This window comes from Heloderma suspectum, chromosome 1 (genome assembly GCF_057233095.1).
Source record: "Heloderma suspectum isolate Gila_16-S chromosome 1, 16-S_ref, whole genome shotgun sequence".
NCBI classification, from domain to species: domain Eukaryota; kingdom Metazoa; phylum Chordata; class Lepidosauria; order Squamata; family Helodermatidae; genus Heloderma; species Heloderma suspectum.
Window position 1 is genome coordinate 20,779,008 of NC_139458.1, and position 18,416 is coordinate 20,797,423.

Genomic DNA, 18,416 nt, shown 5'->3' on the forward strand with positions numbered 1-18,416 from the left:
TCATTTAAATGTACGGTTGTTAAGTGTAGAAAAATTAAGTGATGCACATTTAAGTGTGAATGAGCCCACAGTCTTGGTAGGATCTGTAATATCTGTTATTTCTTCGATCCACCTTCACCACAACGCAAATTCCTCAGTCCAGCTGTTTCGTTGTGCATGCAGGAGCTCCAAAGCGTAACTGGCACTGCCATGCACAAAAGGGCTTCCACACATTCCACGTGCATCCCCCCTCATTCATCACGTTCACAAAGTTATGAGATAATGATATACGGGAGACATAATACAAAATTATACATGGTGTGGAGAAACTAGGCAGATAAATTTTCTCCCTCATAATTAGGGATGTGTACCCACCTCCATCTGGGTTCTCCGGGCACCCACCCAGCCCCTGTCCCTGCTCAACGGACTGCGCTCAAGCCCCTCCCGCACTCGGCGAGCAGTGCACACTCGCCCCAGGGTCCTCGTCAAGTTCCACAGTAGCCATTTTTTGAAAAATAAAATGGCAATCGCCAAAATGTGCATATTTATGTATGCGTGGAAATGCGCATTTTCACAAAAATGCACAATTTCACATAGACACAAAAATGGGAATTCACAAAATGTGCATTTTCGTGCCTGCACAAATATGTGCTTTCGCAAAAATGTGCATTTTTGTGGATACACAAATATGAACATTTTATTGATCACCATTTTATTTTTCAAAAAATGGTGACCATAGAAGCTCGATGAGGCCGCCGGGGTGAGTGCAGGCAGGGGGCAAGCAGGGGCACAGAATCGGTGGGGGGACGGCAGCGGGGTTCCGCCAGATTCCCGGATGGAACTGAGCACCCGCACCATCCCTACTCATAATACTAAAGCTTAGGAACATCCAATGAAATTGACAGGGTAGTAGATTCAGGACCAATTTTTAAAAAATATTTCATACAATTAATTAATGGAATTCACTGATACAAGGTGTGGTGATAGCCACTGGGCTGGATGGCTTTAAAAAGAGAGTAGACAAATTCATGGAGGTCCATCAATGGTTATTAATCATGATGGCTAATTAGAACTTCATGTTCAGAGGCAGTATGTCACTGAATCCCAGTCTCTGGTGGGCAACAGCAGGGAGAGCTGTTGCCTTCATAACTTGCTTCTGGGCTTCCTGCGGCCAACTGATTAGCCACTGTTGAAAGAGGGACACTGGACTAGATGGAAGTTTGGTATGATCCAGCAGGGCTCTTCGTATGTGATGTGAGTGATCCAGGCCCACAAACTATCTGTGTGGATCTCCTGCAGCATACAACGTTCTGAACATGGTGCGTGCCCAGTCCTCACGGACTTTTAGCCCGGAAAACATGTGAACCAGGAGGACACAGTGACTGGACCAGGCACCACTGAAATCACTGGTACTTGCTACCATCGCCACAAAACTGACATAGGAAGCTGCCTTTTACTAAGTCAGAACATTGGTCCAACTTTCCAGGGTTTCGGACAGGGAACTTTCCCAGTCCTACCTCGAGATACCAGGGATTAAACCCGGGACCTTTTGCATGGAAAACGTGTGTGCTTCCACTGAGCTACAGGCATTGCCTTCAAAAGTGTCAGAAATGTTCCATGTGTTCATCCCCACTGCACACATGTACACTTTTCTCAGCAATGAAACATCCTTGAGCAGCCCCATCTGGCATCCAATTCTGCTGAACCCATCAACTACAGACTGGATCAGGACAAATGTGTTCGAGATCAGTGTATTTACACATAGCAATAGACAAATACACGCTCCTAAAAGGACTACCAGTTCAGAGTGCTAAGCCGCACCAAATATAATTGCACATTTTACCCATCTCGGGCTAAATATTTCTCGGCTTGCTGCATGCTAAATCTTTCTTCCAAAGAACAAAGAGGTTAAATATCTACTGAGGCCTCTTTGGCTAGAAACACTTTGCTGCCAGGAATACAGCATCCTTCAAACATGTTAGCTCTGGAAAGTGGCTCTCTTATTTCTCCGCATGGCTTTCTCTCCTCGCTCCATCTCCCCCACCACCTATGCTGATATGAATACAAAAAGCAAGTCCTAGAAAATAAGCGAACCTTAAAATAAAAGAAGCAGTTGCTTCAAAAGAGAAAAAAGTGTATTGTAGGTGACACATTCAAGGCTGCCTTCCCATAAAAGCTGCATGAAGCTACTAGCCAGAGAGCTTCCTACAACCTTGACATATTGCCGAGGGGGCAAGAAAACAATATTTTCTGTGCAAAAATATACAAAGAAGAGGATGCCACTTCAGAAATGCACAGGATTAGAAGGAACCTTTAAGCACACATAGTTCTTCAAATGCATGGATAAACTGCATTTTCCTATCTACCTGGTTTTACCCTTAGTGCAGAAATCATCACTACAGTCATCATGGTTTCATCCTGACCATAGAAGACTATTACCTTTAGCAATTTTCTCTCATGTTTTCAAAACAACTGACTCTATGGAATGATGAGGGCCAAGATTAGCTCTCTTTGCAGCTAGAGACTAAAGGATGTCTCACTCACCTAGTGTACCTTTGTTTACCAGTCAGCATAAGTGTTTATATAGTCCAACAGGCTGTCTCCAATGATGCTGTAATATAAACGTCTGACCTACAGAATTCATGAACCTTAAAGGCAGGGGAGGCTGGTGGATCCGATTTCGGTGGGGCAGAGAGCCATTCTGGGTTTTAGTTATAACCAGCCCGAAGTCTATAGGAGCTATCCAAGGTGCGGGACCCTATCCCCAAAATGGGTCCAGCAGCGTGGATAGCTCCTTTAGACTCTTTGCCCCACCGAAATCAGATCCACCAGCCTCCCCTGCTTAAAGCACTTTTGCACAACCTATGCGATCAGCTAATAATCTTTGACGGCAGGTCGTTGTTTTTTACCATGGTCACAAGCTGCCATTGCTCTTCATCGTCTTTCGCTGCTGAAGCTGCACCATGATAGGGATGTCAGAGAATTCCGCCACAGATCTCAGTGAGGCCGAATGCCAGTGCATTCGGCCCCCCGAAATCTGTGGCGGAACGGCCTGCCACCCACCCCCCGCGGATCCTCCCGGGACGAGACTTACCTGGGGCGGATGTTCCGGGCGGTGGCGGCTCCGGCTGGTCTTCCGACCGGGTGCCACCGCCGCTATTTGCAGTCTTGTTGTTTTGGGGTCTTGTTTTTTTTACAGAGACATGATAGGCTACGTAAAGACATACGTAGCCTATCACATCCCGGTTAAAAAAAAAAAAAGCGTAAGCAAATGGCGGCAGCTACTGCCGCCGCCATTTGCGTTCCTTATTTTTCGCCATCTTAGTCTACGTAAATATTTACGTAGACTATTACAGTGAAAATAAAGGGTAACGCAAATAGCGCCCACTATGCTATTTACGTTCCCCTTTATTTTCGCCGTAATAGTCTACGTAAATATTTACGTAGACTAAGACGGCGAAAAATAACGAACACAAATGGCAGCGGCCGTAGCCACCACCATTTGCATACGCATTTGTTTTGTGTTTTTTACCCAGAGCCCTCCGCGGCCTGTGCGGAGCACAGCCGGCCGTCGAGGACTCCAGGGGGGAGGACCGGATCGCCTCCCCTCCCCGTCGAGGATTCCGGGGGGAGGGACAGAACGCCTCCTGCCCCCCATGAACATAATCCGCGGAAAGGTAAGTGACTTTCGTACATCCCTACACCATGATAACGAACAACACATCATTCCTTTTTTAAAAAACACACATTTTTTCTTTGTGGCAGCTTTAGGCGCAACCTCATCACCCACACCTTTCCTAAGTTTTTCCTATGCAGAAATTGTACATAGGTTAGATCAAGAGTGGGCAACTTTCAAGGTTGCAATGCAAGCAGGCAGTGGCATCTGCGGCTTCTCTTTCTCACCACCACCGTGGTCTGGGCCAGAGCGGGAGGCAGGTGAGTAAGTACGTTGCCATGGGGAAGAGGAGGAGCAACTCCAGGGACTCTTGTCAGTGGGCCCCTGCGGGCGTGTGTTCCCCTGGCAGGTGCCCAGCCATGCCTACCTTTGATGCCAGCCCTATTCCAAGTTATCACTGTAGGCCTGAAAACATAATTTTATTTATTTATTTATTTCGTTTCTATCCCACCCAATAGCCGAAGCTCTCTGGGCGGTTCAAAAAAATTAAAACCAAAGAGCACACAATAAAACAATATAAAATATATAAAACATCAAAACCACAGTATAACAATACAACCAGAATAAAACCAGAATAAAACCTAGCAGCAGTGCAAGGATTTAAAATACAGATTTAAAAGAGCAAAGCTAAAAGTCTTGAAAGCTAAAATGCTAAAATGCCTGGGAAAATAAATAGGTTTTCACCTGGCGCCGGAAAGAATACAATGTAGATGCCAGGCGAACCTCAGTAGGGAGTTCATTCCACAGCCGGGGTGCCACAGCAGACAAAGCCCTCCTCCTAGTAGCCACCCACCTCACTTCCTTTGGCAAGGGCTCACAGAGAAGGGCAGCTGAGGATGATCTAAGGGTCAGGGCAGGTACATATGGGAAGAGGTGATCCTTCGGATAACTTGGCCCCAAGCCGTTAAGGCTTTGAATATTAATACCAGCACTTTGAATCGGGCCCAGAAATGGACTGGCAGCCAGTGCAGCTGGAAAAGTAATGTCATAATATGAGCTCGCTGGCCAGTCCCTGTTAACAATCTTGTGGCCCTATTTTTGACCAGCTGAAGTTTCTGGACCGTTTTCAAAGGCAGCCCCACATATAATACGCTGCAGTAATCCAGACAAGAAGTTATCAGAGCATGGATAACTGTAGCAAGGCTATCTCTGCCCAGATAAGGGCGTAGTTGGTATACGAGCCTAAGCTGATAAAATGTGCTCCGTGCCACTGAGCTCACCTGTGCCTCAAGTGACATAATGGTACAAAATGTTACAAAATTTCTAAAGACGCATAAACAAGAAGGGAAGGGAAGGAAAAGGGACTTAATTTGAACCTGGCCTCAGTCATGGAAATGCGTGCTGTAAGGAGACAGCATCTCTGAGCATATGATGAGGAATTGCCTTTTCCTCATCAAAGCTTCACTTGCTCCCATCAGAATTATTATTATTATTACTTACATTTCTATACTGCCCCATAGCCGAAGCTCTCTGGACAGTTTACAAAAACAAAAGTTGAAACATTAAATACAATATAAAAAGTTTAAAAGCCGTTTACATAAAAGCACACAGACAATATACACAAACAACATATAACTAAAAACAACTTTGACCAGGCAATCATAACTAAAGGCACATCCAGGACCGATTAAAACTCATCATGTGCTGCCAAATGCCTGGGAAAAGAGATGGGTCTGACACTGAAAAGATAACAGCGTTGGCACCAGGCGGACCTCATCGGGGAGCTCATTCCACCACTGAGAAAGCCCTCTCTCCCGCTGCCACCTTCTGAGCTTCCCTTGGAGGAGGTACTCAGAGGAGGACCTTAGATGCTGAACATAGAGAATGGGTAGGTTCATTTCGGGAGAGGCGTGCCATTAGGCATTGCGGTCCCAAGCCGTGTAGGGCTTTATAGGTTAAAACCAGCACCTTGAATTGAGCTCGAAAGCATACAGGCAGCCAGGGCCAGAGTCGGTATGTGTGGACCTTCTAGTCCCAGTTATCAGTCTGGCCGCTGCATTTTGCACGAGCTGCAGCTTCTGAACCGTCTTCAAAAGCAGCCCCACGCAGAGCGCATTGCGATAATCTAGAATTACAGACTGGAGCTTGGATCATTTTCCAAGTGTCCTTTTAAAAAAAGAAGTTGATCAGTGTATAGTTTCTACCCAGCTATCTTTAAGATGAGTGCAATAAGGAAATGTCACAAGCCTCTTCTCTCTAAGCTTTATGGGTTGGGCAGGTTATATATCAACATAAATATATAATTACGAGTCCAATTCCCATTTCGGAGGGGGGGGGGGTCGCTCACTGTGTTCAACATATTAAGTGGTTCTACTGCAAACAGATTAACAGAAAACACTGAAACACAGAGAAAGCATGATTCCTCTAAAACTGCTGGCTCTGGTTAGTCTCCTACATAACACAGCCCAGAGGTTCTAATATGTTGTTCTCCTCCAAATCCTATCAGCTCTTTATTGTTTCTCAGACAAGCACCATGGAAGAAACCAGAGGATCACAAAAGGCAGCACATTCCTTGGTTCTGTGGATGAAACACATTGTCTCTCTTCCCTGTGATGCCCTCTGGCTCTCTGGAGGGAGATGTGAAGCCATGAGATCGGGTGGATTAAAGCAGGTAAGACTGGGAGGAGGAGGAGACTGGAGATCAAAAGGACATCTCAAGGGAGAAACATTTGCTTAAATACCCTACAGGCCAATAACTCTGGTGGTGATGAAAGTCCCTCAATCATAATTCATTGCCGTAAGGATGAAGGTGCTTCCTTGGAGGTCACAACCTGCCCAGTCAAACAAGAACAAGAACAAGAGAAAAAGCCCACACCTGAGCACCGTCCTAAGGCCATCACCACCCGCATAAGTAGAGCAAAGAAAATAAAAGCTAGGGTTGCAAAGTCAGCAGCACAAAGCTAGCAATTTTGAGGGGTAAAAATGGAATGTGTGTGTCATCTTTCTGACACCCAGCCCTTAATTTTCATAATTCATTGCACCTCCCCACCTCCACCCCACTCTGTCTCCTCCCATGAGCTCAAAATCTCGGTTATGCACGCTGATGACTTAACAAATTTCAGGCCATGAAAACACCAGGCCAGCCATCTATATACACATCCTTTTACTGACTTAATCATGTTAACGTGTGTTTTGCATTTCTCCAATGTGTAACAGCAATGCTTTGTCTTAAGACTGAAGCACTGATGACTTCACACAGGAATACTGAGAAACCTCTGAATTAGCTCCCAGTTTGAAATGTTACCCAAACTAGGGTTCTCCATCACACATATCCCAAAATTACTTCCTATGTATCACGTCAAACTGACCCAGACATGCAAACAAATCATGTTGTATAGAGTTCCTGGGACGGCACCATTTCAGACCACAGATGGAAGAGTGCACAAATGCTCTTCCACTATTAAAAAAAAAAATAAATCTCCCTGCTCATCAGAAATTAGCATGCCAAGAACAGAGTTCTAGACTAGTCTCCCTGACATTGGTTTTAGGAGAGGACCTGTCAAGGGCTCCTTGGAGGCCTCTCTCAGTCTAATCCAGTAGCCAAGTCCAGACACAGACAAAGGGATTCTTTTCAAAGCTTTATTCCTCTTTTACAACTTAACAACTCTACCATTAGCAACTAGATATGAGCAGCAGAGTACCTATGCCCTAAGTTGGAACAGTTGGTCCCCGTTTGAAAGGGAATTACTGGCAGACCCCTGAACTTAAGGACTAGGGAGAGTCCCTCCCCTTTTCCCCTGGATCCTCTGGGCGCAGCCGTTGTTTGCGCGACAACCAGGCACTACGCCTCCTTTCTGCACCCTCCATTTGGCGCCGCTCTCTGCGTCGGCGTCGCGCGTCCATCAAGTCTGCTTCCCGCGCTCTGTCACTCCCAGGACTGCTATCTAAGCTAGGAATGCTGGTGGGAGGAATCTCCGTCAGCTGTTGGCCCTGGGAAAGAGGAGCGTGCTCCTCTCCCAGGAGCGACTGCTCTTCCTCAGAATCAGAAGTACTCTGGGATTCTATGGGCTCAGTGTCCACCCTGACAGGACCATTCACACAAACAGTCAGTCCTTCATCTAAAGCCTGAAATGGTCCAGGCCCAGAAATCTGTGCCACATGATTTATCTGCACATGCACAGCAGTTGTGAGCAATGCATAGAAAAGTTTTTATAGGATGTAAACATGATGGAGAAAAGCCTTTTGGTTACATTTTGAGACCCCAGATGCCAATACATTAAAATGGCCCTATGAAACCAAGCTGAAGAACCATCTCCCCTTCCAAGAATCAGCAGCAGCAGCCTATTTTGAGCCTATCCCTTGAGCTTAAGACATGGCCTGTATGAACTGAAGAATCCGGGGACAGACTATATATCGACTTGCACATCTACTTTTCCTTCCCTGCAAGCTAGGAGACACCTGTGTGGAAAGGAACATGCTGCTTTAGAGGGAAAGCAACATTCTAAGCTGTTAAAAATCGATTAAGTTGAAGGAGATCCAAGGGTGGTTTGTTTATTTATTTATTTACTTATTACATTTTGAGACTGCCCAAAAACTGAAGCTCTCTAGGTGGTTCACAACAATTCACACAAGCCCCTGTCCAAACACTGAAAGAACGCACGAAAGGGGTTGTGGGACCTTGCTACCATCACAGCTATGCCCACCCCCTGCTCCCAACACCCAGAAAAGGAATGCTTCTCCACCATCTGAATGTATGGACAGCATGAGAAAGGGCTCTCCTCTTGTACTGATGTATGCGCTAAGGGCTCCTCTATGCAAGGAGAGTCCCTGACTGGGCTAGAGTCCATCCTCAGAGGGAAGAGCATTATGCATGTACATGTGGAGAGTCCTTTCCCATGCTGTCCGAATGCGTGGACAGTGGGGATGCGTTTCCTCCACAAGCAGCAGGTCTCACTACAACACGCAACACGCGTGCCCTGCAACACACACGCACACCCTTGGACATACTTTCAATGTTGGGTTGGGGGGGGGGGTTCTTATGAACTCCACTTGACTTAGAGGGAGTTGAGAGAGTTAGCTGGAGTGAGTAAAGAGAATCTGCAAGGGAAGACTCAGACTTCTAGCCAGAATAGAATGAATTATTAAGGAGAAAGAGGGGGTGTTCGGATGATCACGTAAAAAATGTCGTTGTGGCTTCTCCTCCTGTCTTTGCTCATGCCATGCATGTGACTGTCATTTGCATAATTTCCCATGATGCAGCACAGGTTGGCGTCTCTGAACCCAGCATGTCATGCTGATGGCTTTGTGCCCACCCTACAACCCCTACTGCAAGTTGTGGGTTGTAGTGTGGAAACAAAGCTGCCCCCGCCCTGCCGCACGCCAAGTTCAAGACGACATGCCAACCCATGCTGCACCATGGGGAATTGTGCAAATTACAGTTGCGCGTATGGCACAGGGGCCAGGGGGAAAGCCACAATGGCTTCTTTTACCAACAGGATTGTCTGAACCCAGTCAGTAACATGTTTGCTGTTTAATTAGTTTCCATAAATTTCATTAAGTTCTTTGATAACTACTGTCTCTCCTTTGGCCTTCTATATCCTGTTTGTGATGTCATGCCCCAGTGCAGGTAGAGGAACTGATGGAAATTTGCTTCAAGCTTATAGAAAACTCAGAGAGAAAGTGATGATCAAAACACTTAACTTATTATTATGAATCAATTCACCCACAAAACAGTCATTATCCCATTAATCACACATTTCTTCTTATTCTGGCTATCACTCTTCTCTAACAAACTCTCTTCAGTCACTCCTCACCCTCATACCATTTCACTTCATTCCTCCATCACCCTTTTTCAACTGAACTAAACGGATTTTTAAATTCTAAGAATGTTGCTGTCACTCTAAACTTTCTCCCAACATTTTAAAGGGCTATGTACTTACAGGAAACATTATGTGATTTTATATATATCATACCATCTGCACATTCTACGACATTAAAATCAGAAGAGAAACATATGGTGACATTTTCTGTCACACTTGGATGTTCCTTAGGTTTGGGTTCTTTTCATTTTTCTTTTCCTTTTTCAAAAGGAAATAGGTCAAATCACAAGTTTCTTTTGGCTTAGTTCCTTAGTTCTCATCTCCAACACAAACAATGCCTACATAACTGTACAGTGTTGTTTGTCAGTGGACACCCAGTCAGTTCTTTCTTTATCCAGTCATGCTGCCCTTCAGCACAAAACTTTCTGGGCAGCTTACATTAAAATAGTACAAAAATAAATATATATTAAAAAATTAACTATGCAAACATAAAAACCACACAACACAAGTCAAAATAGACCAATAAAATTAAATAGGATTGATAAAACCATAGTTAAAACCAGCTTAAATGTTGGGATCCAATGCAAATAGAAGAAGTCTTCCAGCAAAATCCAACGCCATGCAAGCAGACTTCCACTAGCGCAACAGGGCTGTCCCTTCCTCTTGTCGCCCTGCAGCTCTCTGTGCCCCTCCCCAAAATCTGCTCAGGAGCCCCCCCCAAAAAAAATATCCAGGGTGTGCAGGGAGAAGAGGGATCACCCCTCCCATTCCGCTGACAGCAGCCATTCCATTGGAGGAAGGAGTTAATTGGATACCACTCTTTGGTACCGAATGATACCGTTGTCAGTGCCAGGTAAGCATCCTTGGGAAGGGCATTCCATACATGAGTTGTCATGACCAAGAAGGCTCTTTCCTGAACAGGCAGGGTGAGCAGGAAGAAGGGCTTCCAATGATGACTGCAGCGTTTAGGCAGACACATATGACAGAAGGTGGTCCTTGCCTGCATCAGTTGTGAACTATCAAGCTGAACAGAGCCCAGAGGCTACATATTGTGGCAAGCCAGGTGGCTGAAAAAAACCATCCCACCCCAGGGTTTGGCAGTCCCAGTAAGAGAGCAAAACCAGGAGGTTTATTAAACCCTCGGTGGGCTGCCAACAATGGCTGTTGAGCCTCATTTGGCTTGGTTAGCCTTGCCTCTCCCTATGCTGCCTTCCCTGCTGCCAAAATGTAGCTTGTAGACTCCTTAGGGCAGATCCCTGCCTTTTTGTTGTTGTTTCTGTTGTTTATTTCCCGCTGTAAAGAACCATGCACAGCGATGGTGCTACACAGCAGTCCATTGATATGACTACTTTCTTCTGCTTTGCTACAGGACAAGGAGGAATGTGACAGACACAGCTTTCAAGTAGTTGTGAATGCTGGCCACATGATTGTAACTTGCCTGTTTAGAAATCAAGCCGGAAAGTTTCCGCTATGACCAAGTTGTAATTTCTGTAAATTATCCTAAAACAAATGCACACACCGCAGCCCCACTAAGCATCCTCATAAGAATGGATGCTTGTCTTTATTCATGAGGCTGTCTGTATTATGCAAATCACACAACTATCTTGCTAATTAACTGCCTCTGGAATTCATGTGGGTTTTGTACACTGTAAGTTAACATTAAACTGCTGAACTTCCCAGATTTATATGTTTCCAACAGAGTCCAGAGGGTGGGGTGGGGGATCAACAGAATTACTAAGAGAAGTGCTATAAAAATCCAAACCTGTTTGGTTAATAAATATTTTTTTAAAGGAAAAGAGAGAAAGAGAGAAAGACAGAGAGAGAGAGAGAGAGAGAGAGAGAGAGAGAGAGAGAGGAGGAGGAGGAGAAGAAGCAGAAGAAGCAGAAGAAGCAGAAGCAGAAGAGATAATGCATATCTTGAAATGGCTTCAGGAGCCAGGGGTTTGATGTAAATAAATAATTTGGAAAGTTCCTGGAAACAGGTGGGCAGGAGGTCGGGGTGTATCTGGTAAGTGTTAACCATGGGCGTTATTTAAATGTCAACGCAATGGATGGGAGAAAGATTCACAGTGAACCCAGGAATGTCTTTTTATCTCATTTATCTGGTTGTCAACATACAGTAGGAGTCAGGGAAAAGAAAGGTTACGAAAGCAAAATATCCACACACATACACACACACACGTCGGAATTCTCCTATTCCTACCATTTTAAGGGCAAATTAAGTGGACAGATGCTGAAGTGAGCAAAAAACAAAAAGATTTCCCCCTCCCTTCAAATGCTCATTTATGCATATGCAGCAAAACATTTAAAGGAGACATATAAATAGCAAAAAGATGGCATGCCTTATTTAACTGTTCTTTCCTTCATGGCAGAATTAAGATGGATGGAGGGATACATGCAGAAAACGCAGAACTGAACACAACAGCTGCTCAGAACATAGGAAGTTGCCTTAAATAGAGTCAGATTATTGTCTACATCAACTTAGCCAACCTGGTAACCCTCCAGGTGTGTTGGACTACATCTTGCACCACCCCCAGCCAGCACAGCCATTGGCATGGTGGTTGGGGATAATGGGAGTTGTAGTCCAACATATCTGGAGGGCGCCAGATTGGGGAAGGATGCTTTACATTGGCTGGCAGGAGCTCTCTAGGACTTCAGACTGAGGTCTTTCCCAGGCCTACCTGCAGATACTAGGGACCTTTTGCATGCAAAATATGTGCTCTACCACTGACCTATAGACTTTCCCCACCAGGCTTCTGCAAGGAAGAACCACAACTCAATGTTCTAACTTTTGCTGTCCCCTGTTCACGCAGACCCGAACCAGATATGATGGCATGGCAGCATATCTGCATATTAGAATTCGGCTGCAGCCAAAATCCTTTAAAGCAGGGTGAGCAGAAAGTGAAAGGGGATCTACTGATACATCTCTGCAGGATTTGTGGTTGATCCACAAGGCTTCTCAACTCCCACTGGCTTAACAATAATTACAACAAAAAGCCCCCTTTCTGCTTCTAACTTGGGCTGCTGAAATCAAGAAAGCTGGGGGACGGGGGGGATGGAAGTAGATTTGTGTGTGAAAGGATTTATCTGTGAGCTCCAGTTTTTGTTCTGAAACCAATTCCTGGGCTAAGCGTGTGCTGACACACTTTGTTCCACAATTATATGTCTGTCTTCCCAGGCCAATTTTTTCCACCTGACTCCAGTTGGTGGATCTTAGGGTTCTAGTGAAATACAAAGTAGGTCCTGAAAACCTGAAGTCTGCCCACCACTGCTTCAAAGAAGGAAGGTGGGGTTGATTTAAAGTCCACAAGGGTTGGAAGAGAGAGGGTGCTTAACCCTTTCTCACCTCCACTTTCCCCTCTGAAACCACTTTCCTCAGGTTGTTTTCCTCCCAACTGGAAGAACAAATGTGGAAACGTGTTTAGGAGAGGATGGGTGGGGAAAGGATTTAGAAACCCCCTTCTGCCTGTTCTTCCTGTGCTTTCAATTATTCACCCTTTACACCACCTGCATTCTAACCAACAGGACATGCCACCTTAACATGAAGTTAGACCTTAGTTCAGAGCTACAGTGTTTCATGGATTTAATTGTAACTGACAGATATATAACCCTTGCAAAATTGGTTTACTGTGTGTAGTTCTTAAGATACCCACCATACACTGCTTCTGATAACATATGGAAAATTTATATGCAAAAATTGCTATGCTAGGAGAGACTATCCAACTCTCTAACTCTCTAGGGAGAACCTAAAAGAGGCACTTTTAGATTGTTCTCTTTAGAACGTGGCCTCTATTAAGCAAGAATTGATTCCCTCTTTCCCCCAAAGGCATGCACAAAAGCCATTTTATTTTTTTCAAAGAGGACACAAAATAAAAGAAAATATGTATTCCTGTGCAATTTTCCACCTTTTGCTTCATCCATTAAAAGTATTAACCGGAGAGACTATGTGATTCTGTGTGTATTATTCATACAATAAAATGAGCTCAAAGTGGTTTGAAGTGGTATATATTATCTCTCATCCCACTCCACAACAATCCTGTGAGGGAGATCACTATTATTATTCTTGTTTTACAGATCACCCTACTGAGGGCCTTTAGCATTCAAAGTGGATGGGAGAGAGAGATTGAACATCAGGCATGGGCTGAAGTCCTCTCAGTGAGTAAGATGATTTATATTGGAAGCTGCATTCCAGTCATTAGGAAACAAGCGGCAATAAAGATGACAAAATTAAGTAGCTATTTGTTATCTATCAAGCAACTATCTTAAGGAGAAGTGATTAGGACATACAAGCAGCTTAAGAAAAAGTCTACAGGGTCAGTAAATCATGTTAGTGGGACTTGGCTATGGCTTGGAGAAAGAAATAACAAATAAAAACAAAGCAAATGTCATCTTAAGAAATGACAGAAGGCCAAACACATGATTTTCCAAGTGCTGTGTTGGGTGATTAAAGTTCTTCCTCCCTCTCTCTCAATCTCATATGCATGCGCGTGCGCGCGCTCGCGCATACACACAGCCTTCAGCTGTCTAACCTCAAAGGATTCTATCATCCCAACAATAGTTGTTGTTTAAAAAAAATCTGACAGGAGTTTAGGAATAAGACAAGCACTTACAGTTACTCTGGCAAGTGACGCTGCATTACCAAGCGTGTGCTGAATAGAACCCCGAGAAAAATAACATTTTGCATGAAAAAAGCTCCCTACCACTCTAGAAGGGAAGAGGGAGACAAATTAGAATGCAGTGCAGCAGTCCTTGTAAAAAGGATGTCTTTTTTTAATACCACAATCTGATAAATTATCTTAAGTAGCACATTAATGTCAGAAATTGAGCATAATCTAACTTCTTTCGATGGCAATATTAAATGGCTTTCAAACATCTTTCCGACTACTCTGACATTAAATTTAATAGTACCCAAAGAGACCACACAAGGAAATTATTCCGTTTTTTAAAAAAAATTCCTCCTCCACTGGATCATTGCCTTTTAACCAGAATTCAGCTAAAATGATATGGACTCTGAGGTTACTGGCCCTTCATTCATCAAATCAACAGGACTATAATCATACTATGGCATGTGTGCGGTCTAATGCAGACATGAGACTGCCATCTCTTAAGCATGGTTAATATAGACTGGAAGCAGGCCACTTGTGTGTTCTCTCTCTTTCATCTCCAGTAGAGATGTACTTTCATTTCCAGTAGAGTAGAAATTCATCCCTCACTTCACTTGTTGACTTTAACCACCATCGACATCACGGGGCACAAGATGCAGTGTGAGGAACTGCTCTGAGTTTGAGTGCAACTGCCCAGATGTTTGTGCTAGCAACAGCCATGAGGAAACGGAGATATCTGTATTATATCTCATCAATTTATTTCATAGGCCCAATGAAGAGGTAATGCTTCCAGTCTCCCAACCATGGTTAAGAGTAGACCCACAGACTTGTGCACTCCCTCCTCCTGTAAATATTACTACTACTACTACTACTACATTTATATCCTGCCTTTTTCTTCTTGCATGGAACCCAAGGCGGCTTACATGGTCCTTCTCCTCTCCATCTTATCTTCACAGCAACCCTGTGAGGTAGGTTAGGCTGAGAGTCAGTGACTGGCCCAAAGTCACCCAGTGAGCTTCGTGGCTGAGTGGAGACTAGAACCCAGATCTCCCGAGTCACAGTCCAACACTCTCACCACTACACCATGCTGGCTCTCTTATAGTATATGCAGTATGAATTCACCATAGCCTTCAAATGTCAGTTTAACTATGGGTCAGCACAGCCTTCCCCAACCTGGGTGCCCGCCAGATGTGTTGGACTGCAACTCCCATCATTCCCAGCCAGCATGCCCATTGGACAGCAGCCAGCTTGGCCACTGAAGGGAGTTGGACCACAACAACCATGATTCCCATTGGCCTTTCTGGCTGGGGATGATGAGAGTTCTGGTCCAACTTATTTGGAGGGTGACAAGTTGGGGAAGACTGGTTTAGAATTACATTTGCACCTATGGTAATCATGGTTAACACAAACCAGGTTCACTATTAACCAGGGTTTGGAAACCCTCTTTAAGCCCTGGTTTCAATTAAACTGGAAGACCAAAGAGGAAAGAATGGATAGGCATGCGTATGCCTGCAATACTGGGGTGGGAGGGAGACTATGCCCCCTTCTGAATCTGTTTTTCCTTAGAAGAAGGGTCCGCTGGGGATTTGTGACATGTGCATGTAACATGTAGTTTAGCCCTTAAATAGTCCTAAAGGTATTTTTCCAGCTTCTTACATTTGCACAATTTTGCTAAGATGCATACTTCACTGCTTAACTGCTATCGGACCAATGAACACACGGTAATCAGATTTCCTGACAACCTTTTCTTTTGAAAGCCAAGCATGGGCCTAAATTAACCTCTTCCTCCATGCCCTGTCTCTGACTTAATCGTCCAATCAAGAAGCTGCAGTCAGCTACAGAGTGGAGAGAAAGAGAGCTACTGTATTGTACCTGCCTTAATTTGGTCCTTTGCTATTTGAATTTTTTCCCCTAATAAATGTTTTTTTTCCTATCTTTATTCTCCTGCATTTTGATATCTGTCCAATTATGAATTGAAATGGAGGGCTCTGCAACCGCTGGCCTTTGAGGCCAAATACAATCCCCTGAGGAGGTCTACAGGGTTCCTAAGTTACCAAACTAGAAGGTATGCAGGGAGTGGAAGCTGTAGCAATGGGACTTTATGGCTGGTCACTTTGAAGGTTGGTAGGGATTTAGACTTTGGCCCTTCTCAGTGGCCTTCCAATAAATCTAGTTGCTGACAACAGCACTAAATTAGCTCTTTCCAGTTCTATGATCCCATGAATTAATTCTGCCATAACTGTGCTTACAACGTTAACACAAGTCTACACTCCTTTTTCAGCTCTCCCTGAATGCTCACAGTTTTGAAGTTTAAAGCAGTAACCTTTTCTCTAGCTCAATCATAGAGCAAGCTTTCATCTGACAAGGTAATTTAGAGATACATACACTGGGGGGAAATGCTTGCAAGTTGTAATATGTTTCTTTAGTTCTTGTGCTCCTTTATTAGATTTTTTTAAGACACTATTTCACATAAGCAGAGAAAAATCCAATGAATGACAGTAATCTAATCAATGGGGGCCTAACTTGCTAAAGAATAACATATGTTTAGATTCCACACTCAAACCAAAGAATCCCCCCAGACTGGCTTTTTTGCATATATGTTTATGTAGTCAACAAAAATGATCTCCTCAGAGTCTTTGTGGCAGAATGTATAGCAAAGGAGGATTGTAGTTGCAGTGAAAGACAGCTAGGTCTGTAGTCCTATCCCTGATCTATGCCCCTGGGCAGGGATAGGACTGCTATAGTGCTATCCTCAATTCCACCTGTGTTGGTGAAGGCCAAAGATATACCAATGTAGGAAAGTTTTACCAGTGTAACACCACCACTGCACCAACAATATGTACCACCAGTGAAACTCTTATGCTACTGGGAAACTACCAGTACAAGAAAAATCTGGGTAGTGTTCTAGGCACAGAATAGGAGGAGCAGAGCTTAGGCCAGATACTATATTTGCACAAGGAACCATCTTGCTATTGATGGTGGCATAACAATATGCCTGCAAAAGAAGTGGCACAAGTAGAAACACTTCCACAGAAGTCAAGAGAGAGCCCAAGATGGCTGCCTCCCTCTCTACCCCATATTCAGAAAGAAGGATAGGATTCTAACTAACTCTGTAGCCAATCACAGCATAGCACCAGGAACATATAAGATACAAGAAGTAAGCTCACCTCTAAGAATGTATCAAATTCACCTCACCCGCTGCTTCCAAAAAAAGCCAGGCTTCGGCTGCGTTGTTCGCCACCCACCCACCTTCTCACTCTGTTCGCCCACCCCTGTAATCTACCTATTGTAGCTCTAGTTTCCCAAGTTTTCGCAGCTCCAGGTCCAATTTTAGCTACCAGCCTCAGGAGAACAGCCTCCAGATCTGGAGAGCACACCAGCAAGAGCAGCCTAGATTTGGGTAGAGATACATGTGCCAGGACTAGGCTGTGGCTGTGGGTATCTATGGATAATTCCAACAAGATATTTAGCTTATCTTTCCAAAGACACAGCAGGCCTTTCTGAACATTCTTTGCCCAAATCTCTGCCGCTTCTGGGTGGTGCTCAGTACAGAGGTGCTAACTTCAAATTGAAACCCACCCTCTGTGATCTGAATTTGAACTACTTGGAGCTTGTTCACATGGACTACACACTTGTCAACAGATGCAAACAGGTTATTTGTATAGGAGATCAGATTCGTTTGTTGCGAGATCAGACTCATAAGGATCAGAAACATCATTGCAATCGAGTCTCAGTTACAGATACATTCACACTTTTAGGGTGTGTTTGTTGTTGTTTACAGTACTGAAGGGCAGCTAAGAGACAAAGATCAACGAGTACCTTTCCAATCCCGGGGTTGTCTTTGACCTTTGACACAGCTCTCAAAAGGCATGGTGGTGCAGGAGGAGGACACATCTGCAGGATGCCACTAAAATTAGTGGCATAGATGGAGAAGTCATGTGAGTGTGACAAAGGCGCATGATGCTTCTTTCTCTTCGAGGACAGGTTAAGTTTCTGGGCGGCTCTGAACAAAGTAATATCAAGAGAGAGAAAGATAGCGTTATTATCTAAGAGGAGCAATTTAGGCCAGAAAACCAGATGTTTGGCCCCATCACTACATGATTAACAAATCAACCCATTTCATTTTATAATGAAATTTCATAAGAACCAACTGCCAGGAGAGTAATAGAAGGAATTAGGGGCCAAAATATGGCTGGCAAGATATTTATGTAATTTTCTCCCCAGCAAAGTTTCAATTATATCTTAACTTTAGAAAAAAAAAAAACCTTTTGGCAAAGGCTTAGAGAAAGAATCAAAGGTTGCCAAAACCTCAAGTCATAAAATGCTGAAATCATCCTGTTGTCATTTGTAGGCCCAGATGGCTTTGCTGCCGCTCACATTTACATGAAGTTATATTTT

The 18,416-nt window shown here is 44.2% G+C and overlaps 1 protein-coding gene across 1 annotated transcript in view; it reads right to left on the bottom strand.

Moving 5' to 3' along the window:
- Positions 1-18,416, bottom strand: part of KIF26A (kinesin family member 26A) — a 199,068-nt gene that overhangs the window by 40,781 nt on the left and 139,871 nt on the right. Inside the window, exon 5 of the mRNA XM_084837551.1 lies at positions 17,838-18,021. Coding sequence (XP_084693677.1) covers positions 17,838-18,021 — 184 coding nt within the window. The remainder of the gene's footprint in view (positions 1-17,837; positions 18,022-18,416) is intronic.